General features: G+C 64.4%; 8 protein-coding genes across 9 annotated transcripts; 4 read left to right on the plus strand and 4 right to left on the minus strand.

Annotated features, from left to right (window-relative positions):
- Window positions 1-5: 5 nt before the first annotated feature.
- On the minus strand, window positions 6-5,634 carry CHLRE_06g276700v5 (uncharacterized protein). The gene is made up of 12 exons (XM_043063023.1): window positions 5,484-5,634; window positions 5,256-5,341; window positions 4,997-5,038; window positions 4,364-4,464; window positions 4,089-4,153; window positions 3,733-3,891; window positions 3,383-3,491; window positions 2,819-2,942; window positions 2,327-2,481; window positions 1,970-2,055; window positions 1,501-1,652; window positions 6-1,013 (listed from the first exon to the last, which is right to left on the minus strand). Exons 1-12 carry the CDS (start codon window positions 5,541-5,543, stop codon window positions 854-856), a joined length of 1,299 nt encoding a protein of 432 aa, XP_042923729.1. The 5' UTR covers window positions 5,544-5,634; the 3' UTR covers window positions 6-853.
- Window positions 5,635-5,783: 149 nt separating this feature from the next.
- Window positions 5,784-7,316, plus strand: CHLRE_06g276750v5 (uncharacterized protein). The gene is made up of 4 exons (XM_043063024.1): window positions 5,784-5,874; window positions 5,951-6,103; window positions 6,424-6,459; window positions 6,559-7,316. The coding sequence occupies exons 1-4, from the start codon at window positions 5,816-5,818 to the stop codon at window positions 6,704-6,706; spliced, it is 396 nt and encodes a 131-aa protein (XP_042923730.1). The 5' UTR covers window positions 5,784-5,815; the 3' UTR covers window positions 6,707-7,316.
- A 58-nt stretch (window positions 7,317-7,374) lies between these two features.
- Window positions 7,375-13,670, plus strand: CHLRE_06g276759v5 (uncharacterized protein). 2 transcript variants are annotated; one of them, XM_043063025.1, is made up of 2 exons: window positions 7,375-10,589; window positions 10,876-13,670. In XM_043063025.1, the coding sequence occupies exons 1-2, from the start codon at window positions 7,472-7,474 to the stop codon at window positions 13,248-13,250; spliced, it is 5,493 nt and encodes a 1,830-aa protein (XP_042923732.1). In that variant the 5' UTR covers window positions 7,375-7,471; the 3' UTR covers window positions 13,251-13,670. The 2 variants fall into 2 exon arrangements, with proteins under 2 accessions (XP_042923732.1, XP_042923731.1); XM_043063026.1 differs by having other exon boundaries at window positions 10,879-13,670.
- A 158-nt stretch (window positions 13,671-13,828) lies between these two features.
- CHLRE_06g276800v5 (uncharacterized protein) lies at window positions 13,829-14,774 on the minus strand. Its single transcript, XM_043063027.1, has one exon. It carries the CDS (start codon window positions 14,670-14,672, stop codon window positions 14,361-14,363), a length of 312 nt encoding a protein of 103 aa, XP_042923733.1. The 5' UTR covers window positions 14,673-14,774; the 3' UTR covers window positions 13,829-14,360.
- A 130-nt stretch (window positions 14,775-14,904) lies between these two features.
- Window positions 14,905-15,556, plus strand: CHLRE_06g276850v5 (uncharacterized protein). The gene has a single exon (XM_001690619.2). The coding sequence runs from the start codon at window positions 14,935-14,937 to the stop codon at window positions 15,340-15,342; it is 408 nt and encodes a 135-aa protein (XP_001690671.1). The 5' UTR covers window positions 14,905-14,934; the 3' UTR covers window positions 15,343-15,556.
- Window positions 15,557-15,596: 40 nt separating this feature from the next.
- CHLRE_06g276900v5 (uncharacterized protein) lies at window positions 15,597-17,154 on the minus strand. The gene has a single exon (XM_043063028.1). The coding sequence runs from the start codon at window positions 17,110-17,112 to the stop codon at window positions 16,651-16,653; it is 462 nt and encodes a 153-aa protein (XP_042923734.1). The 5' UTR covers window positions 17,113-17,154; the 3' UTR covers window positions 15,597-16,650.
- A 170-nt stretch (window positions 17,155-17,324) lies between these two features.
- CHLRE_06g276950v5 (uncharacterized protein) lies at window positions 17,325-17,806 on the plus strand. The gene has a single exon (XM_001690620.2). The coding sequence runs from the start codon at window positions 17,393-17,395 to the stop codon at window positions 17,780-17,782; it is 390 nt and encodes a 129-aa protein (XP_001690672.1). The 5' UTR covers window positions 17,325-17,392; the 3' UTR covers window positions 17,783-17,806.
- A 107-nt stretch (window positions 17,807-17,913) lies between these two features.
- CHLRE_06g277000v5 (uncharacterized protein) lies at window positions 17,914-21,510 on the minus strand. The gene is made up of 8 exons (XM_001690635.2): window positions 21,152-21,510; window positions 20,754-20,869; window positions 20,394-20,454; window positions 20,101-20,193; window positions 19,893-19,965; window positions 19,422-19,588; window positions 18,979-19,086; window positions 17,914-18,774 (listed from the first exon to the last, which is right to left on the minus strand). The coding sequence occupies exons 1-8, from the start codon at window positions 21,269-21,271 to the stop codon at window positions 18,535-18,537; spliced, it is 978 nt and encodes a 325-aa protein (XP_001690687.2). The 5' UTR covers window positions 21,272-21,510; the 3' UTR covers window positions 17,914-18,534.
- Between the last annotated feature and the right edge of the window lie 46 nt (window positions 21,511-21,556).

Below are 21,556 nucleotides of genomic sequence, written 5' to 3' on the forward strand. Positions count from 1 at the left end.
TTGGATTTGAAACGTGATTACAACGCTTGTAGGACTCTTGGTAGGACTTGCACCCAAGGCCCTGCCGGGAAACGCATACATCGCGTGCCTGATCGTCAGCGCAGCGCACTAGTGCCAACACCCTCCATGAGGGGTCGTGCCCCCTGCATACCAGACGCCAACTCAGCATTTCAACAGCATCCGTTGTGGCACACCATTTACAACCGTACAGCTATGGTATACATAACGCGCACACAGGTATAACCGCACACCCCGAACCTTTGCAGGTGCAACAATTGGCAAAAATTTGTCAGTGCAGCCAAATGCCCTGCGTGGATTTCAGTGGCGGATCCGGTCAGCCCCCAGGCCGGTTGAAGGGCGGGGCTGCGTCTATCGGTCTATCCAGGGCCGCAAAGCAGCACTGCTGCACGGACCCTGCCTGCTTCCGCTTTCCTGGTACCCCAACACCTATGCTTGCGCACCCAGTCAGTCCGTTCAACAAAGAACATGGTACATTTAAAGACGATCGCCCGTCCGCGCGCGCAATCCTGTTACCCATCCTGATCCGCGCGAAACACGTTCCTTAAAGACTCGGCTGCAACCCGTGTCACACTAGCCACACTGTCACAAGCGACCACCTCGCCCGCCTCTACGCTCCCAACTTTCCATGCTCAAGCAGCGTGCGCGCGCCCATCACGGCCCCATCACTCCGCCACCACGGCTCCAAGCAGCCCAGCCCACAGCAGCCCAGCTCACACCAGCGCTGCTCACAGCAGCCCCCAGCGAACCCGACCCCAGCCCCCAGCTCTTCTCCTTGCGGGAGTTGCTGCGCTACTGTTTCCCTACGGGATTGGTTTCAGAGTTAGGCCCCCGCTCACAGCTCGGCCTTGGGCCAGGAGCCACCCGACAGACGCGCCAGTGTGAGCGCCAGCACGCTGACGCCGTTGGCGATGTCGGAGGCGCTGCTGAACTCGTCGGGGCGGTGGCTCCAGCCGTTCTTGCATGGGATGAAGATCATGCCAGTGGGGGCGATGCTGTAGACGTGGGGCGTGTGGGGATGTGGGATGGGGTGGGATGGGGTGGGTTGGGGGTTGCGAGGTCAAAACATTGGAAGCAGTGGGGTGGGGGTGGGGGAAGGGTGAGACGGTGAGCAGGCTTGAGGCGGAGCGGGGACAGCGCTGCACACGACACGCGGACGCGGCCGCCACCTCACCGCATGTACGGCATGACTCCCCGCATGATACTTTTAGTCCTCACGCACATGCTGAAAACACACACACACACACACACACACACACACACACACACACACACTCCGCTCCCCCCCCTCCCCGGTTTCGGGTTTAGTTTGGGCTGGTATCCAACCCCCGCCCCGGGCGGAAGCTGGGCTCTGGCAGATACCCCTCGATCCCCCCTCAACCCACATTTCCCTCCCCCCGGGTTTGGTTACGGTAGTTTGGACTGGTATCTACAACCCCCCCCCCCCCGCCGCCGCCTGGTGCCGCTGCCACGCTCACGCACCGGGCCATGAACAGGGAGTCGTGGTAGGCGCGCGACACCATGTGCTTGGTGCGCAGGCCCAGGGCGCCGGCTGCGGCCGCCACCGCCTCCACCACGTCAGAGTGGCAGGTGGCGGGCGGGTCCTGGTTGATGACGCGGCTGCTCATGCGCACCTGCAGGCGTGGCGGTGGGTGGGTGTGGGTGGGGACACGGGGTGAGCCCGTGAGGGGATGGCAAGTCGCGGTGATAGGCGGATGGGTTATGGGGGGGGGAGAGGGGGGGTTGCATTCATGATTACGAAGAAGTGAAGGCGTGGCCAGGTAGGAAGCGCGAGCAGCCTGTGGGGCAATCACACTGGCAGCTGCGCGCGGACGCGGAGCAGCCGCGGAGCCCATCAACCGCAGCCCCGCACGAAGGTTTCAACGCCAACCAACCAACCAACCAACCCACCAACCGCTCGACCAACCAACCCCTTCTCCAACTGCCTCACATTGCGTTTGTCCGCGATCTCCTCCGCGCTCTTCAGGACCACCGCCACCACTTGGTCGCGCCGGGGGCCGTCAATGTCGCGGATGTCTGCGAGGGCATAGAGGACAAACACGCCGGTCACGGTCAGGATCACAATTCCGGTAACATGCCAGAGATCTACGATACACGTAGCCAGCTGACACGCCCTTCAGGCCCTCACCCTTACAACTCCTGCTCCCTTACGCTTCCGGCATGCCCACTTCCGCCTTCCCATTTCTGGCCCGCCGCACAAGCCCCCTTCCCCCACCCTCTCCATGGGAAACAGACCCAAGTGTCGACAACCTCCACCGCCACGCCCCACCACCACCACTCAACGCACCAATGGCCAAGCGCGCCTCGCGAGGCACCGAGTTGATGGCCCCGGGCGCGATTTCAAAGGTGCCGGTGGTGCCCACCGTGTCCACACTGCCCGTGGCCAGCACGTGACGCTCCACCGCCAGCGCCAGCTCGGCACCCGCCAGGCCCGCGTCGTTCCTGGGTGGTGGGGCAAGGGGAAGGGGAGGGGGCGGGAGGGAAAGGGGAAGGGGCAGGCGGGTGATGGACGGTGATGAGGAGGGTTTGTGTGCAGGGTCTGCACACGCACACACAGGAAGAGCCACACTGTAAAGACGTTATGTCTGTGTGACCGCCCTTTCCAAGTTCATCCTTACTACACACACAAATACACGCACACACACACCGGGTTGTCCGGATACACGACCACGTGATCTGATAAACAACTGTAAACCGTTGTTACACACACACACACACACACACACACACACACACACACACACACACACACACACACACACGTATCTCCCTCCCCCACCTGTCCGGCATGAGCTGTCCGCCCGCGTGGCCGCCGTCCCCCACGAACTGCACCTCCAGGGCGGCTGGCGCGGCGATGGCGGTGACCACCCCGATGTCCAGCCCCTCGCGCTCCAGCAGAGGGCCTGGCGGGCGTGTGTGTGCATGTGTGTGTGTGGTGGGGGGGTGGGTGGGTGGGTTGCAAGGACTGGTATAGAGAAGTGTAGCGAAGACGAGAGCAGGCGTGGGGGTGATCCCGGTGCGGGGAGTGAGGGAAAGGCCACGAGAAGCAAACAAAGAGTGAGCTGGGAAGGCGCGTGCGTGTGTGTTCGTAGGAGGGTGGGCGGGGTCCAGGTGTGGGGAGGGGAATGAGGGCACAGGCGCACAGCCGTTGTGTTCTGGCAGTGAAACGCGGCCGCCGCATGCATGTCAAGGCATCCCATGGCCGTGTGCTGATTCCCGTAACCCCAGCTACCCGCACTCATCTCCGTACGCCCCACGACGGCCCCCTCACGCCGCCTTCCCCCACCCTCTACTCCACTCCCCGTGTCCACTCCCCCCCTGCCCCTCTTTTCCTTCCCCTCACCCTGCTCGATGTGCAGCTCCACGAAGTGCGACACGGCGCCCTCCGCCACCCGCGTGGCAGCCAGCATGTCCTGCGTGCTCACACCGCCATAGCCCACCTCGTTGGCCACCTGCACGGGAGGGGGACGTGGCGAGGGGTTTGGACTTTGGAGATTGGGTTAAAGGAAAACGTACACACACATACACACACACACGAGCACTGTCTTATGCGCTTTGTTTTCCTTGTGCTGTTTCGGTTTTACACACACACACTCTCTCTCTCTCACACTCACTCACACGCGAGAACGGCGCCACGCACGTACGCACGCCCCTGCAGAAAGGATCCTTTCCGCATGTGCTTTTTCTACCCACCTGCAGGAAGTGGCGGCCGCCGCTGTCCAGCTTGGACTCCAGCACCTGGGGCGTGAGGGCGCCCGCCATGGCCCGACTGCCGCTGCACGACAGCCCGAAGCGCGTGGGCTCCTCGCTCGTGAACATCAACACCTCAATGGGGCGAGACGGCTTGTAGCCCTGCCGGTGGCGGCGGGGGTTGGGGTTTGGGGATTGGGTTGGGATGAGGTGTTGGGGAGGGAGCGAAGCTGCTGAATTCTCATGGCCTTAACGTCCAGAACATGGTTTGATTGCGTCGGCACACAAGCAAGCAATCGGGCACATATTGGATAAGCACGCAAGCAGGTAAGTTAGCGGCAAGGCGGCGGACCACGCACCGCGCGCTGCAGCGCCGCCAGCGCCTCAATTGCTCCGATCACCCCCAGGGTGCCGTCGTACATGCCTGCGCGATGAAAGTCACATACATATCAACATTTACAAACACAGAACTGGGCGTGTGTACAGAGTAACTTGAGGCCTCCCAAGAGGAGTGCGGCTGACACGGGCGCAGCGCAACCGTTTACCAGGCGCCCGTTGCCACTGTCATGCCCCATCCGCACTCGCTATCCCCATCCCCCCCGCCCACACACACACACCGAGCGCCCCACCTCACCCGCCAGCGGGATGGCGTCACAGTGCGACCCCGTGAGCACCACGCCGGCCGCGGGGTTGGTGCCCTCCAGGCGGCCGAATATGTTCCCCATGGCGTCTTCCCTGAAGGTGTGTGTGTGTGTGTGTGTGTGTGTGTGTGTGTGTGTGTGCGTGTGTGTGTGTGTTGTTAAGGAGCATAAGGAAAACATTACGCGTAGGACAGTGCATGCAATGCAGAGTTACAGCCAGAGCTACACGTGTGTGTGTATGTGTGCAGTTGTGTGTGTGTGTGTGTGTGTGTGTGTGTGTGTGTGTGTGTGTGTGTGTGTGTGTGTGTGTGTGTGTGTGTGTGTGTGTACGTGTGTCAGAGGGGGAAGGGGCCGGCCGTCGTGCAAGGATGATGAGATGCATGGAAGCCGCGGCATGAGCAGTCCCGATGTGATGGGCTGTGGGCGCCAAGATGGGCACAATGCCGCCAACAGTCACCACACCCCATCCCAGCACGCCGAACTTCCCCACACCACTGTGACACAACACTGTGACATGACACGGCTGATGGAGGCCCTGACCCTCGGCGCACGACTGGCTCAATCTTCTGCAGGCGCCTTCTACCGTGCTTTCCCAATCGCCCCCCAAATCGCCGGTCACTACTCACCGGATGGTCAGGTGGTTCTCACGCATCAGGTCCTTCACGAACCTGCAGCCACCACCAATGCCACCACCAAGGTCACCATCAAGGCCACCACCAAGGTCAGCCTCATTCAGGTCATGACGTGATGGGTTGAGCAGGCGGTCAGCAGTACCGAAAGACAGAAGCGCTGATGTCACGGCTGGAAGGAGAGTAAAGATGGGACCTTGGGGTGGGGGGAGATGGTGGGGTGGGGGGCGGAATGCCTTATGTCAGGCTCACTCACTTGCGCGCTAGCATGTCGTTGGGCGAAAACAGGATGCGTGTCACTGCGGGGTTCTCGTGGTCAGACATGTTGGCCAGGCGTGTGAGCTGCAGGCAGGGAGCGGGGAGGAGAAGGCGTGTGGCGGGAGTGGTTGAGGAGATCGGAGCAGGGGTGCTGGAGGCACGCATGTACTCCACGGTGCAGGACTCGCAGATGGCGACATGCTCAACTGATACCGCGCCCACTCACCACCTCGACGACCCTGCTGCCGTCCACCTGGACAGATTGACAGTTGCAGCCTAGCGCCATCATCGCGAGTAGAGCAGGTAATAGGAGCTGCATCCCGCGCCCGGACACGCAGGCCGCCGAACGGGGCCTGGCCATTGTGCTCAAGATTGGCAGAAAGTAAATGGTATGGCTACGAAAGTGGAATTGAGCAGGTGGGCGAAGCGATCGACTGAAAGCAGAAAAGCCGAGCCCACGCCCTCCCACATGACCATGGAACCGTACGATTCCTGCACAAATTTCCCATAGCCCTCGCTCGATGATGCTACTGCTTCTGTAGCGAGTGATACCCAGAAATGTCACAGCAGGAGCTCTCCCAGACCCATGAGGCCATCCGCCGCGAGCAAATTGAAACGTAAATCCGCAACGCTTGCTCGAACCAGTCCTGTGTCTACATGGTGATCATGCTTGCATCTGTATGTGTGTGACAGGCTGGAGAAGCTGCGCTCTGCGCGCGCGCGGCTGGGCGTATGCAACACGGCGCTGGTGGAGGTGCTGGGCCAGCTGACGGGCGCAGGCCGAGCGGTGGCAGGCGACTTGCGCGGCATGCGTCAGGACATGGATGCAGCCTACGCGGCACTCAGGTGAGAAAGATGGGGGGAGAGAAGGAAAGGGGAATGCCGCATGGGGAGGGGCAGGGGGACGGGCAGCGGCGGAGTGAAAGGCTGTAGAGCGGTGGGGATGGGCTACCGTGGTGGTTGCGCCAGGCAGGGCGCGCTTGGGGCAGAGGCCCAGTGGGCCGCCCAGGCGCCAGCGCTCCGCCAGCGGCTCCGCGTGCAAGCCGCATACTTGCATGTCCAGATGCGGCGGCCCGCCACGCCCTTTACCACGATGGTGTGGACCTGCCGCCTGTTGGTTGATGCCCACGTCACCCACGGACGTGGCTGCATGCTGCTTGCCGCAGGCTGGTAGAAAGGAGCCTGCCCCCGCCGCGCCCCGAGTGAGGGAGCCGCATGCAGCTGATGTATACGAGCTACGAAGCAGTTACATGGACGGGCATGGCCAGCAGCTCCGACGTCCGCTGCACCACCCCACACAGCAGCGACGCCATCACCCCGGCCACCGCCGCCACCGTCGCCTGCGCTGCCGTCACCATCATCATCCCGGCCCCTGCCGCTGCCCCCATGCCTGCCGCCGCTGTCATCCCGGACCCTGCCGCCATCACCGCCACACACCGGGATGGCTGAGGCTGCGGCGCTTTTCGCCGGGGGGGGGGCCGCCGCTTACGGCCGCAGCTGCCGCTGCCGCCCCCCAGCGCTGTGGCTGGTGCCCGCACTGCTCATGCCCACGCCTTGACAGCTACCGGCGTGAAAAATGTACCGCCAGGTGTCAACGGCAGTAGCCGCAGCAACGGCAGCAGCAACACGTCAGGGCCTTCGTCATCGCCAGCATTAGAAGCAGCAGCAGTAGCAGGCGTGAGCTAGGCGGCTTCATTCGGGTGCGTGGCAAACGGCGCAAGGTGGCGTGGCAGAGCGGGCGGGCGCTTATGCTGTCCACGCGTGGACCGCTTCAGGAATTGAGGAGCGATGAGGATTGCTGGTGAGGAGATGCAGACTTGCAGCTGTTGCCGGGTGTTGCCGGGCGAGGCACGGGCCGAGGAGACAGCCGCCGGGCACGAACCTAGGCCCAGGGATGCTGGCGGGTTTGCGGTGCCATTAACCGCACTCTGCCAGACACCAGCGAGCGGGAATAGCACATTTGGGGCATTGAGCTCTCTCTTGGGCACGCTACAGAGAGGGAGCTTGACCAACAAGCTCAATGGCGGGGAGTTGCAAACCGCGAGGTCCTTCGCTCGAGGCCGGTCGCGCCTAAAGCCCTGTACGGTAGAAAGGGCAAGGCGTCAGCATAATACCTACATGGCTACCGCCGGCCAGAATGCACAACGAACAAGGACAGTGACCGCGGCGGCTGCGAGCGCGGGTTAAACGCCACTTCGTCTCGACGCCGCCTCAATGCCACCGCGCGTCAACCGTGTCTTCACCGGCAGCGGCAGCAGCTGCTCCACCTCGCAGCAGCAGCGGCAGCAAGCCGAGGCGAGCCACGAGGAGCGGGTGGCGCGGGTCTGCGCGCTGGGCTGCCGTGTGCATCAGGCGTTGCTGCTGCAGTGCCAGCCACTGCGGCAGCGCGCTAGCAGAGATAATAGCCATGGAGATGCCGTCAGCGGAAGCAGCAACAGCGCGGGGCGCGGCAGCTCGCAGGCCGCGACCGTGGCCATGAATGCGCGGGGCTCCGGCAACAGGGCCGGAAGCGGCAGCCGCAAAACAGCAGCAGTAGTAGCAGCAGTAGCAGCAGGCGGCGGCGGCGGGCTCCCAGCGCTGCAGCTGCCGAGGGCGGCGGATCTGGCGGCGGCGGCGGTCGACCTGGTCGCGATCAGGGAGGTCGTGTTAGCCGACCCCAGCCGCACCACTCCCGACATCTTCACGGAGGCCCACCTGTGTGGCCGGCTGCAGGGGCTGATGGCGCTGTTGGGCTGGTGCCTCAGGCTGGCGGTGCCGGCACAGCCGCCCTTCATCATCACAGCTAGCGCCACCTCCTCCGACGGCGGCAATAGCAATGGCGGCGTCGTTACGACCCACGCGCTGCCTTCGACGCCTTCGCTGTCGCCGCCGCTTCCTCCGCAGCAGCCCGCCGCGCCCGCCAGGTCGGCTCTGGGTACGGACGATGATGCCCTGCAAGCCGCCGCCCATGACGTGACCCGCGAGCTGTGCAGTGCATTGTTTACCTACGGCGTGCACGGCGTGGCGACGCTATCCAGCGATCGGGGTAGCAGCGGTGGTAGCGGCAGCGGCGGCGACGCTGGCGGCGGCGGCGGGCCCCCGCGGCTTGAGAAGGCGCACGTGGTGACGCTGTTGGCGCGCTGCCGCTGCATAGACGTGATGTGCGCAGCCCTGGCACGCTGCAGCCAGGCACTGGAGCCGGCGCTGCCGCTGCCGCCGCCGCCGCCGGCCCTGCAGCTGCAGCTGCAGCGGCAAGAGGAGCAGCCGCCGCGGCCAACGCCGGTGGCACCGCAGCGGCGCGTGAGGCTGGGAAACAGCGGCTGGACAGTGGTGTGGCGCTGGTTGGACATCGCACATGACCTGCTTGGTTGCGTAGACTGGTGCTTAAACTCCTATTTCGAACGGCAGGCAGTTGTCGAATCCCTCTCCGACCCCGCCTTTGGGCTCAAGCTACTCGACTGCTACAGCCGCACACTGCTGGGGGCGTCGGTGGCTGTAGCAGGCGGCGGCGGCAGCGGCGGCGGGGGTGCCACGGCACCGGCGGCGCTGCAGCAGGCGGGCTCGCTCGCGCAGGCGATGAAGAACTTCACCAACAGGCTGTCAAGGCACACGAGGTTCCTGAAGAATTTAGCGCCGCAGTCAACGGAGCTTCTGCACGTAGTGGCGGCGTGCCCCGCGCTGTCGTACGCACTGGCGGCGCACGCCGTACACACGTGTGCGGCGATTGACGGCGGCGGCGCGTACGGCTTGCGGTGCGGCCCGGTGGCTGCGGCCGTGGCTAGGGCTGTGGCGCCGCCGTGGTTTGGCGGCGGCGGCGGAAGCGGCTGTGGGGGCGGGAGCGGCGGCGGCGTAGGCTCGGGTTCAGGGGCAGCGGCGGCTGCGGACGCGGGCCGGCGGGCAGCGGATTCTGACGATGACTCCGAGTTGAGAGGCGCGGGGGCGTGTAGCGGGGCGCTACTGCCGCTGCTAGGCCCCGGCAGCCGCATGCTGCAGCCGCCGCCAGGCCTGCGCCAGCTGCTGCAGCAGCAGAGGCGGCGGCACGGCGGCGGTGGCAGTGGCAGCAGCGGGGGCGGCAACAGCAGGGGCGCATCAGGCAGCAGCAGTGCTGCTACTGCCGCTACTGCCAGCATCGCCGCGCCGCCGGAACAAGCCGCGGTCGCCATTGATGTCAGGCTGGCGCAGTCTGCGGCGGAGGTGTGGCGGGACTCTCTTGCAGCTGGGTGGCAGTGGCTGCTGGCGCACCCCCAGCGTGTCAAGGACGGTGACGCCGACATGCCCTACAGCCGCCTGCCGCCGCAGGAGCAGCTGCGCCTGTGCCAGACGCAGCCAAGCTGCCTGCGGGCCGCGTACGCGCGCGCGTCAGGGCCGGCAGAGGGGCAGCCGCAGCCACAGCCGCAGGAGCAGCAGCAGTCGGCGGCTGCTACCGCCAGCGGCAGCGGCGCAAGCGGCGGCCCGCCGTGCAGCGCCATGGCGGCGGCGGCGGCGGCGGCGGAGGAGCTGTCTCGGCGGCTGGCGGCTGCTCGCAGCTGCCCGCTGCTGCACTGCGGCGTCGCCTTCGAGGTCGGCATGCGGCTGGCGGCGGCGGCGGCTGGCTGCATGGCTCAGGCGACGGCGACGGCGCCCGAGCACCGCCAGCTGCTGTGGGGCGCGCAAGAGCTGGCGCTGGCGGCGGTGGCAGGGCGCCGCACTGCTACTGCTACTGCTGCTAGTGCAGCTGCTACTGCCCGTGGTGAGTGCGGCTTGCAAGCCGGGTTTGGTGCAGAGGAGGAGCGATGGCGAGGCATGCCGCAGCTGCAGCGGCGGCGTCTGGAGCTTGTGGGTGTGTCCCGCACGACGCTCATCACAACCGGCCTGAAGCTGGCGCGGGCGGCGTGGCAGGACACATCGGCTGTTTGGCTGCCCCGGCCTGATGATATCGCCGTGGTGAACGGCAGTAGCACTGCTGGTATCTGCGGAGACGGCGGCGGCAGTAGCACTGACGGCGCCGGCAGTAGCACAGGCATTAGCAGTGGAGGTCACGGCGGCGTGCCGTACCCTCCGGCGCCCGTGCAGCGGGACCTGCTGTCCTGGTGGCAGGCGGCGCTGGGCTGGGCGGGGCTGTTTGACGTGGACTACGGGGGAGCTCAAGAGGGAAGCGGCAGCGGCGGCAGGGGCAGTGGTGGCGGCAGTGGTGACGGCGGCGACGGAGGCGTTGGCGGAGGCGGCTGGGCGACCAGCCCCCGACTCAGCGGGCCGTTGGCAGAAGGGGGGGCGTCGTCTGAAGTGAGTGATGCCTGGTTCGATTGCCGCGGATTGCTGCTGCTGGACACGAGCGGCTCGACCGGCATGCCCGCGGACAGCTCGGGCATTGCGGGTGAGGGGGCCGGTTTGCTGGCAAACCTAGCGAGGATGGCAAGCAAAGAGCTCGGCCGCGGCAGCGGCTGTTGAAGTTGCTGCATGCATTGTGGCTGTCATGCATTCAGGTGTGCACTGCGCTGTAAGTGCAAGTGTACAATAGCCCAGGTGGAGAGGCCTTGCACGGCTTGTCCATGCGTCTGCCCCATCCGATGCATCCTGGTCCACCCGCAACCGTGTGTCCGCACACGCCCCTGCTCTGAGTAATGTGTGTGTGTATGTGTCCATCACGCAATGCCGTACAGCAGGAGAGGCTGCTGCGCGGACGGTGCTGCCGCCACTGCGGCTGCGGCCCTGCCCCGACGTGGCCGCGGCCCTGGTCGCCGGCTACCTGCCCGTGGTGGGGCGGCTGGTGCGCACGTCAGCGTTCATGGACCGCTTCTATCCCTTGGAGCCCCTCAACTATGGCTTTGGTACCGACGCAGCCAAGGCGGCGGTCTGGTCGCAGCTGCTTGTGTTCGGGCCGCCGGCCGAGGCACGTGCGTTTGTGCAGGAGGTGAGGGATGTGGCCCGGCGGCGTGTGGAGCTGTTCCGGGCAGCAGTGACGGAGGCGGTAGGAGGGGCGGTAGCCCGGCGGCATCGGCGGCAGAAACACCAGCAGGGACAGCAGCGGGCGCAGCAGACGGGGAGGCAGGGGCAGCAGCCGACAGGCCGGGGTGGCTCGGCGGCCGCTATGGAGGGGGCATCTCGCGCTGCTGGGGCACCCCCGTTCGACGTGCCTTCGGCAGCGTCGCTGCTGTGGGAATCCATGGACCTTTGCGTTCACGGGAGCAGCTGGTGCGCCACTGGAAGCCTGGCAAAGGCGCTGCTGACCTCAGGGCTGCTGCTGGCGCCCAGCACCCATGGCAGTAGCAGAAGTGGCAGCAGCGCCAGCAGCAATGCAACCGCCACCGGCAGTAGCACCAGCAGTAGCACCAGCACCAGCAGCGGCAGCAGCAGCACGTCAGGGCCTGCGTCATCGCCGCTGGCGGGGCTCCAGCTGGGCAATGAGGCGGCTGTAGCAGCGCGGGTGGCGGCGGCGGCGCGGGTTGTGGCGACGCAGCTACTGCCGGCTGCTTCCACTTCACTGCGCGCTGTAGCTTGGGGACTAAATGCGAGTCAGGCGGCCGGGTCTGATGCGGTGCCCTCGGCTGTCGCTGGCCACCTGTGGAACCGCGTGAAATCGCCGGCAGCTGTGCTGCGGTGGGTGCCGCTGTTGCTGCGGACTGCTGCTGCTGCTGCCGCGGCCGCATCTGGGGCGCCCGTCGAGGATGTGACCTTTGCAGCGGCTTCGCCTGCGGCTGCTGCTGCTGCTGCTGCTGGTGCGGAGGGCGAGGAGGAGTGGGAGGTACGGGAGCAGCAGCAACAACAACGTGCGGGAACAGACGGGGAGGGAGGCTGGCGGCGTGGGGAGTGCTGCTGCTGGGAGCGGCTGCTGTGGTGCGACATTAACCTGCCCGCACTGCTTGGCGCGCTTTGCGACTTGGTTGGACACGCCCGCGACAACAGCCGTGAGACAGCAGCGGTGCCGGCAGCAGCTGCTGGGCCGGCGGCGGCAGCAGCATCTGCAGCAGCGAGCGCCAAGGCCGGTGCGTCACAACAGGCTGCCATCGCTGCAGCCAACAGCAACGAAGCAAGTGAGCGGCTAAGGTGCCGGTGGGTCGGAGCCGTGGGCTCGTTGAATTCTTTCGTCCTGCCGGAGGTTGTGCGTGCGATGATTGCGCTGCTGCAGCTGGCGCCCCTGCGGCTGCTGCAGCCGGCGCCGTCGCGGTCGCTGCTGCCGCCGCCAGAGCAGCAGCATGTGCAGCAGCAGCAGCCGGCGGCGACAGTGCCAGCGGTGGGATCAGCCGGTCAGCGGGGCGGCGCCGAGGGTGCCGCTGCAGGTTCCGCTGAGGGCGCGGCCACTGCAGCGGCTGCTGCTGCTGCTGCGGGTGGTACTGTTGAAAAGCCTGATGCCAACCTGCTGTGCGGTGTTGTGGACGACGACAGAACCGTCCGTGACATCAATAGCAGCGCGCCGGCTGCAGCAGTGGCACCGCCGCCCGCTGGGCCCCTGCATATGATGGGCGATGGCAGCGAGGTTGCGGCCCCGGCCTTGAACCCACACACCCCGCTTGCCACGGCTCAATGGGTCGGTGGTGGCAGCAGCACCCGAGACGCCTGCCGCAGTAGCAGCAGTGGCAGTAGCGGTGCCGCGGCTTCTCAGCCTGCTCCCGCCACCGCCGCACCCGCCGCCGCCTCAGCTGCTACTCCGAACTATGCGGACACGGCGGACGCGGTGGTTGACGTGCGGCGCATTTGCGAGCTCCTGCGGGTTTGGGGCGGCGGCGGCGACGGCCCGGCCTTGTCCACCCACCTGGCCGGGGTGCTGGAGAGCGCGGCGGCGGGCGACTGGGCGGCGGTGCGTGCCAAGAGCCGCTGGCTGCGTTTTGGCGGCGTGGTGACGCACGCGCCGAGCGATGTGGCTGCGCGGCTGTGGCGGCAGCAGCGGCAGGTGATGGCGCACGGGGCGGGGCACGGCGTGCCTGTGGAGGTGTCGGTGCTGGACGCAGCTCTGGACGCGGCGGCAGCGCTGCTTGTCGGGCAGAGGCCGCAGCAGCAGCAGAAGCAGCAGCAGCAGAAGCAGCAGAAGCAGCAGTAGCAGGCGTGAGCTAGGCGGTTTCATTCGGGTGCGTGGCATACGGCGCAAGGTGGCGTGGCAGAGCGGGCGGGCGCTTATGTTGTCCGTGCGTGGACCGTTTACACTAATGGTAAGCAATGAGGAGTGCTGGTGAGGAGTTGCAGCTGTCTAGCCCGGCGCGGACCCCGGGCGTGGCGTGTGCACGTGGAGACTGAGGCCTGAGGATGGTGGGGTGCTCGTGCGGTACAATTCAGTGTGGTGCGGTACGGTGCGGTGCGGTATCGGATTGTGCGCGTGCGGTGCGGCATCAGGCAATGCTGGTACTGCTGGCTAGTGACTGGCGCAAGGACGGGGTAGGCGCGGAGATACCGAAATTCAAAACCGACTGTGCGCACAAGGCGTCAAGGCGCCTTCGTTTGGTTGTTAATGCCACTGTTGCTTTCAGGAGCTCTGCCACCACCCGGCACCCGCTTGCATGTGCAGTCCAGCCCGGCGCCTTCGTTCTGTTGTCCTGGCGCCAATTCTGGCAGCCATCCCTCAACCCCAGTGCCCACCCACAGCGGCGCAGTAGTACTGATACCAACGCTGGCTGGACTGGTGCGTAAAGCATTAGATGTACACGCAGACACGCACGCGCGAAAAGACTCTGTTACGTTGCACGCCACGTCTCACACCGCCATGCCGCTGCACTCCAGGTCTCGCCCCACACGACGGCACGCCCATGCACAGCTGCCAACCACCATCCACGCAGCGCTGCACTGCAGGAGAGCATCCACGGCTGCAAAGCAGCACCTGCAGACTGTTGTCGCTTTTTGAGGTGCGCCAGCGCAATGCAATGGGCTTCATGAGTACCGGACGTCTGGACGCTGAGCCCCGCCCATGGTGAAGCGAGCCCGTGCGAGCCCCCGAACGCGCCTGCGCCTTTACCCATAATTCCCAGCTGGCCCGAAGCAGGTGCTTTCAAAATCATAGTGCTCTCCGAATGAGCCCACCAGGAAGACGCAACCATGTGTCAGGGTGGTGTTGAGAAACACCGAGTTTTGGATGAAGAGGTTGACAGCCAGGTGCGAGGGGCAAGACAGCGTGGATACGTGCCTTGTTCCCCCTCACAGCAGTCGCCACAAAAGCCGCTTAACCACCGAAGCCGTACAGGGTGCGGCCCTGGCGCTTCAGGGCGTACACCACGTCCATGGCGGTCACGGTCTTGCGGCGAGCGTGCTCGGTGTAGGTGACCGAGTCGCGGATGACGTTCTCCAGGAAGGTCTTGAGCACCGTGCGAGTCTCCTCGTAGATCAGGCCGCTGATACGCTTCACACCGCCACGGCGAGCCAGACGGCGGATAGCGGGCTTGGTGATGCCCTGAATGTTATCGCGAAGCACCTTGCGGTGGCGCTTGGCACCGCCCTTGCCCAGGCCCTTGCCGCCCTTGCCGCGTCCAGACATTTTCAGATGAGTTGAGGAAGGTGAAAGGAGGAAGAAAGCTGTGAGATAACTGTTATGTGAAATGCAGAGCCATTTATTGGGTGCCGGGCCTGGGGCAACGACTTTGGTGGTTGGCCAGTCTGAGCGTTGACCGGAGCGTTGACTCCACCGCCTCACCTGTGCCAGCCCGGGCCCCATGCATCGGTCGCCCTCTGTGGTACAAATAGCTGGAGCTGCATTCCATTAGACTAGTACTTCTTTTCGCAAGACTATCTCAGCAAAAATGGCCCGCACCAAGCAGACTGCCCGTAAGTCCACCGGCGGCAAGGCGCCCCGCAAGCAGCTGGCCACCAAGGCCGCTCGCAAGACCCCCGCCACCGGCGGTGTGAAGAAGCCCCATCGCTACCGCCCCGGTACCGTGGCGCTGCGCGAGATCCGCAAGTACCAGAAGTCCACTGAGCTGCTGATCCGCAAGCTGCCGTTCCAGCGCCTGGTGCGTGAGATTGCCCAGGACTTCAAGACCGACCTGCGCTTCCAGAGCCAGGCCGTGCTGGCGCTGCAGGAGGCCGCTGAGGCCTACCTGGTGGGCCTGTTCGAGGATACCAACCTGTGCGCCATCCACGCCAAGCGTGTCACGATCATGCCCAAGGACATCCAGCTGGCCCGCCGCATCCGTGGCGAGCGCGCGTAAGCGTGCTGCCGACTGGGCTGCTCTTCCCCCCAAAAAAACTCGGTGTTTCTCAACACCACCTTGCACAAGCAACGGTGTCTATTGGCGTCTGCACTAAATGCTTCATATGATTGTAGTGTGTGACGGTGCCAGCGTAACAACCCACTGGTGCCGGTGCCACTAGCCCACTGCTGGTGCCGGTTCCGATGCGACGGTGCCACTAGCCCACTATGCAACAGCGCAACGCCAATACACACACATGCACCTGACGCAATACCGCCTTCGTCTTACAAGCGTTCTCGATATGCGCCAGTGCAAAGCCTGGGACACATGTGGTAGTATGTGGTTGATTACCGTTTCGGAATTGGTGGCGCAGCGGTTAAGAGGGTTTGGCATGAGTCCCAGGGGGGCGTGGGTTCTGGACACACATAGGGCACATGGATGTGGGCTCAGGACCGGACCTTCAGGCTTCAGTCCTACAGCACCGCACATGTGCAGTCGGAGTAGTCAGCAGGCATAAGGGATAGTGCGCCCTGGTCAGTGCCGTCAGAGCCGACAGGTCTTCCCACACATGTTGCCCTGCTCAATCACAGCCAGACCAGCCCACCGTCATTTCGTATTTTGCCTTGCTCGTGCTTACCGCTTCAGAACGCCAGTGCAAGGAGCAGGCTTTTTGTGCCCAGCACTGCAGCCCCCTCCACCTACCTACGTCCTCCAACCCACCCCAACCAGTACAATTCCGCCCTGCCCCCATCCAACACCCCAACGCCCCGTGCCAGCCGCGCGAGTGAAATGCACCAAGCACCGCGCCGGACCTTCGCCACCGTGCACCGCCAACACATGCCCACGGCCCCAGGCTAGCTGCCCAAAAGCCTCAGATGATTAACGTGGCTCCCATCAGGGCCCTGGCTATCGAACCGTGCACATTCGGGTCTATCCGCCCATGCAGGTAGGCAAGTGTGCTGCCAAGGCCGCGGGGGCGTACCCGTTGCATATGGCTACCGTCATCCACCCAACAGACCAAAACCCTTCACTCAGGTCTGATTACAGCGGAAGGCTGGGATTCGCACGGTGCAGCTGCTGACCTCTACTACCCGCTCCCCGGGCATGATAGTTCAGGAACCCACCACAACCAGGAGTACGTCTTGATTGGTTGCCCCCTCGGTATCATCCCACCCCACCCCACCCCGGAGAGGTACCGTATGCCTTGCAGTTTCCACCCGCCCCAAACCCTCAAATCCCCAAGTCCCATCCTCCGCGCCATGGTGGTGTTGAGAAACACCGAGTTTGTTGTAAGAGTGGAAGACACGGTCCAGCCTCTGAGCGCATTTAGCCCGAGGTGAACTTGGTCACGGCCTTGGTGCCCTCCGACACCGCGTGCTTGGCCAGCTCGCCGGGCAGCACCAGGCGCACGGCGGTCTGAATCTCGCGGGAGGTCACAGTGGGCTTCTTGTTGTAGCGACTCAGCTTGGAGGCCTCGGTGGCCACCTTCTCAAAGATGTCGTTGATGAAGCTGTTCATGATGGACATGGCCTTGCTGCTGATGCCGGTGTCGGGGTGCACCTGCTTGAGCACCTTGTAGATGTACAGCTTGTAGGTCTCCACAGCGCTCTTCTTCTTCTTCTTGTCCTTCTTCTCGCCATCGCCCTTGGGCTCCTTAGCAGCCTTCTTGGAGGGCTCCTTCTTGGCCTTCTTGGCGGCCTTCTCGGCCTTGGGCTTGGCCTCAGCCTTGGCAGGGGCCTCGGCGCCAGCCTCGGCGGTCACGGGCTTCTCGTCCTTCTTGGGGGCCATGGTAGTGATTGCTGGTATCGAGCTGCGAAAGAGAGTTCTGTATTGCGGTAGTCAGCAGTGGAAGCGAAGGCTATTTGAGAGCGCGATGGGTGGCCAGGGCGAGGCGAGCGGTTGTTTGACCCAACCGCCACGTCGCGTTGACCGGTGGCCAGGCCGAGCCGCCTCGGTTCTGGGCCAGCTACATATAAACACGAGGGACACTTAGCTTAGAATTACCGCGCTTTCAACACGTACTCACATCCCTCTTACCTCGTTCTGCAAAAACCCCCAACTCGATACAATGGCTGGTCGCGGCAAGGGCAAGACCTCTGGCAAGAAGGCCGTGAGCCGCAGCGCCAAGGCCGGCCTGCAGTTCCCTGTGGGCCGCATTGCGCGCTACCTGAAGAAGGGCAAGTACGCCGAGCGCATCGGTGCCGGCGCGCCCGTGTACCTGGCCGCCGTGCTGGAGTACCTGACTGCTGAGGTGCTCGAGCTGGCCGGCAACGCCGCCCGCGACAACAAAAAGAACCGCATCGTGCCTCGCCACATCCAGCTGGCCATCCGCAACGACGAGGAGCTGGGCAAGCTGCTGGGCGAGGTGACCATCGCGTCGGGCGGTGTGCTGCCCAACATCCACGCCGTGCTGCTGCCCAAGAAGACCAAGGGCGGCAAGGGCGAGGAGACTGCCTAAACGCCTGGCCTCGTACACCCATACCCCCAAAACAACAAACTCGGTGTTTCTCAACACCACCATTTCCTGGTCGAGGGGTCATTGGGTGTGGGACCGGGCCACCGGGGCTTGCTATCGCGGCAGGGAGAGGCAATCGGTGTCGGTTACAGGAGGGGGTGCCGAAACTTCCGTGCACATTCCCGTGACTGGGAGCCCTGGGCCGCAAGACTGGGAGCCCTGGGCGGAATGTGTCCTACAGGCAGGGTCTGGGACCGCCTGGATCCTTGCTGCCGCACGTGTGCAGGGAGCGGCCCGTCTCGCCATGCCGCAAGTCGTACTGCGCCTTACGACCAGATGGTACTTCGGGCGGCAGTGCGAGTGTGTGACTGCATTACCGTACCGTCGCTTCTGCGACACCACCTAACCTCCATGCCGCGCGCAGATGGAACGCCCTCTTACCGCCCGCTGCCCCTTCCATCGCAAACGCAAGCAATCCATTTCTGTCCTGTTCCTTACATACCGTACAGTGCGCCCGCACTGCAGGCTCCCACGAGCCTGTTGACCTCCATTGTCGCTCACCGCATCATCACGACGCCGCGAGCCAGACACGGCAGAAGACGAGCGCTAGCAGTGCTGCGCTCCCGCCTCGTGCCGCGCATCAACCTCATTCCCTTCATCCCCCACGCCTGCACACAGCCGCATGCGCACCGCCGCACCGCCCCTTGCCGACCGAACGCCGCCACAGCCCCTTCGCGCGGCCGGAGCTTGGCTTACTAAAAGCCCAACAACCGCGCTTCATGCTCGCCATCGTCTGCCCGGCCTTCGTCCCACTTGGTGGGGTAGCTGGTGCCACCCGATGTGGGCCTAAGCGGCGGCAGCAGCCAGGCCGCGGGGTTGCTCCCGAAGATGGTCATCATGTTTTGATACAGCCCTAGATCGTAGGGGTGCTGGAAGCTGGCGGCAGCTGCGACCACGATGCCGCTTGCGGCGGCGGTGACGTTGGCGGTCACACCCTGAGTAGGGCGCCGGAGGAAAGCGGGCGAGCGAGCGAGGGTTGCGTGTGGGCGGTAATGCACGGTAGCACGGGGGCGTGCGCGCGCATGAGCACGTGTGTGCACGGATTGCGGTGGAGGGGAGGGGCGGCCGAGCACACGCGGGCCCTCAGCCACGCAGCCCCCTGCCACGCAGGCTCCAGTCCCACAACCCCGCGCGCCCACCTCTTGGTACTCGATGGTGGTCTTGTTAACCATGATGAGCTGCACGTGCCAGATCAAGAGCAGCAGCAGCCCGATGGTGAGCGGCAGCGCCACCATGAAGGCCACAGCCTGAGCGACAACAGAGAGGGCGCCGGCACGGGAGGCTTGGCCACCGCATACTGTAAGTAGTGTACCGTAATGCTTTGCTGGAGAGTTTACAAGCCGTGCACCTCGATGCCCGCCGCTGTCCCGCCGACAGTCCCATTGGCAGCTGCAACTGCAGCTGCTTCAACTGCCGTGCCTTTAATACTTCAGCTGCAGACCTCTTGCACACCGCCGCCGCCGAAGCAGGCCCTTCCAACAGCCCACGTGCCCCTCCCTGCATGGGCCGGGCACACACACACACACACACACACAAACACGCCCTGCCAGCCCCACGTCCCCCACGCCCCTGCGCCGCGCACCTGCAGCACCGCCCACAGCCACACGCTCTCGATCCACCCGCCTGCCAGCTGCACGGGCTTGGCCTGCGGCCCGGTGCGCAGCACGCGGTTGGCGTGGCTGGTCTGCAGGATGTGCAGCCCGTGCGCCGCCAGCAGCCCCACCACGTGCATCAACGCCGCGTTCACGTCTGGGGGTGAGGCCGGGAGGGGGTGTTGATACAAGCCCAAGCTTAACCGAACCCAATGCACAAGAGTGAGGAGGAGAGAGAGGGTGGGGTTGCAAAGATGATTGGGAAAACGGTACAGGATGAGGCAGCAGGTGTGCGCACGTGAGGCAGTTATGAAGCAGGTGCGGGGGTGAGGCAGGTGCGTAATCGGTGTTTGAAGGGTCAGAAGCTGTTGGCTGCGGACGCCCTTGCCTGTCGTTGAGGTTTAAACACCCGCTATCACCGCAGCGGGCTGACATCTGCATTGCTACATATTGCGACTCACATATGAGGAACAAGAAGAACGCCCTGTAGTTGGCGTGCCCTATGCAGTTGTTGGTCCACGGACAGTGGTGGTCCTGTGCGGGACCGGCACAGCATTGTGGGCTGAGCTCATGACTTCCGGGCGCCAGCCAAACCGACAACACCGCGGTTTCATCTGTTATACCGGTATCCATGCCTTAATTTAATGCAGCTGTGGAGGCGGGCCCCACCATTCTAAGCACGCAGCGCTGGCATTTGCGGCAGTGGTGGCTCCGCGGCGGCTTGTAGTGATTGCATTTTTGGCAGAACCGCGGTGCGCCGTCCTGCGTGCCATGTGGGTCAAGCAAAACAGTCAGGCGCTCGCACGCTGCACGCCCGCGGCACGCGGCACCGCACACGAAACGCACCCACCACACACACCTCCCACCGCTCGGCCCTCAGAACTCCATCCCGCACAGACTGCCGTGGTTGCCGTACACGCCGCACGGCCGCACGGGCACACGCGTAACGCATGATCCCGCACCTTGCGCTTAACCTCCAGCACACTGGACCGCTCCTGATCGGGCTGGTAGTCGGCGGGCGGCCTGCGGGCGCAAACACACACACGCCAGCCGCCAGGGCCACACACCCTTGTTTGGGCCAGGCGACTAGCCAAGGGCACTATCGGTACGGTACCTCCAAAGCCAGATCGCCATCCAGTACCCCCAGAGTCCGGGTTGCAAGCAATCAACGCTTGGTCATGTCTGTGTGCCCGGCACCGCTGCGGTACTCCTTGCAGGGCCCCCCTTCCGCCTGTGCCCGTACTCCTCCTCCACACACGCGCCCGCCCGCCGGTCCGAACCCAATCGCTCGCCCGCCCCCGCGCTCGCCTCCCCGAACTCGCCTGCCCGCGTCCAGCAGCACGCAGAAGATGTAGCAGTACAGCGACAGCCCCGTGGTCAGTGTGAGTAGCCCCATGTTGGTGATGCCGGGGACGCTGTAGCTGAGCCACGGCACGATCTGTGCGGAGGTGGAGGGGAGAAGGCGGCGTGGAGGGAGGGGTGGGGGAAGGTGGAGCAGGGGCAGCGCCGGATAGCGGGCCGGTCAGGCGGGGTTTGACCGTGGCAATGGAGTCGGGGGCGGAAGACGGTGTGACTGGTGAGACCGTGCCTGGTTGCCGGCGAGTTTGTACCCGGACGCAAACCCTCGACGGTATGGCGCGTTTGCTATGGCACGGGCCCGTCACACTCCTCGTTGCCGTGCTCCCCTCCCGCACGCCCGCGGCTGACTTCTGTTGCTTACCACGCAAAATACCGAGACATAGTACAGGAAGCCGAACACGACCAACACGCCCAGGACGACGAAGTTTATGCGACTGAGGTAAAGCACGCAGGGAGCTGGTGCCTCATCTAATAAAGCCATTTGCTAAGGCGATAATTTCAGGACCAAGTGCGGGTCACCCCAGGTTCTTGCGCTCGGCGACAGGCATGGACTTCAACTTCAAGGCCAACTGGCGTACTGATCTGTTGTTGTTTTATGTTCGCTGTGCAGGTCACAGATGGTAAATATGGTCGAGGGCCACAAAAAGACGCTGCAGTACCAAGTGTGCAACGGCAAAGCCTAGTTCTTGGCTTGCTTACGATGCTAGCTGCTGTAGAATGTACACAACGTATAAAATAGGAGTCCACAATAACGACCTGTGATTTG

This window comes from Chlamydomonas reinhardtii, chromosome 6 (genome assembly GCF_000002595.2).
Source record: "Chlamydomonas reinhardtii strain CC-503 cw92 mt+ chromosome 6, whole genome shotgun sequence".
Classification (NCBI taxonomy): Eukaryota; Viridiplantae; Chlorophyta; class Chlorophyceae; order Chlamydomonadales; family Chlamydomonadaceae; genus Chlamydomonas; species Chlamydomonas reinhardtii.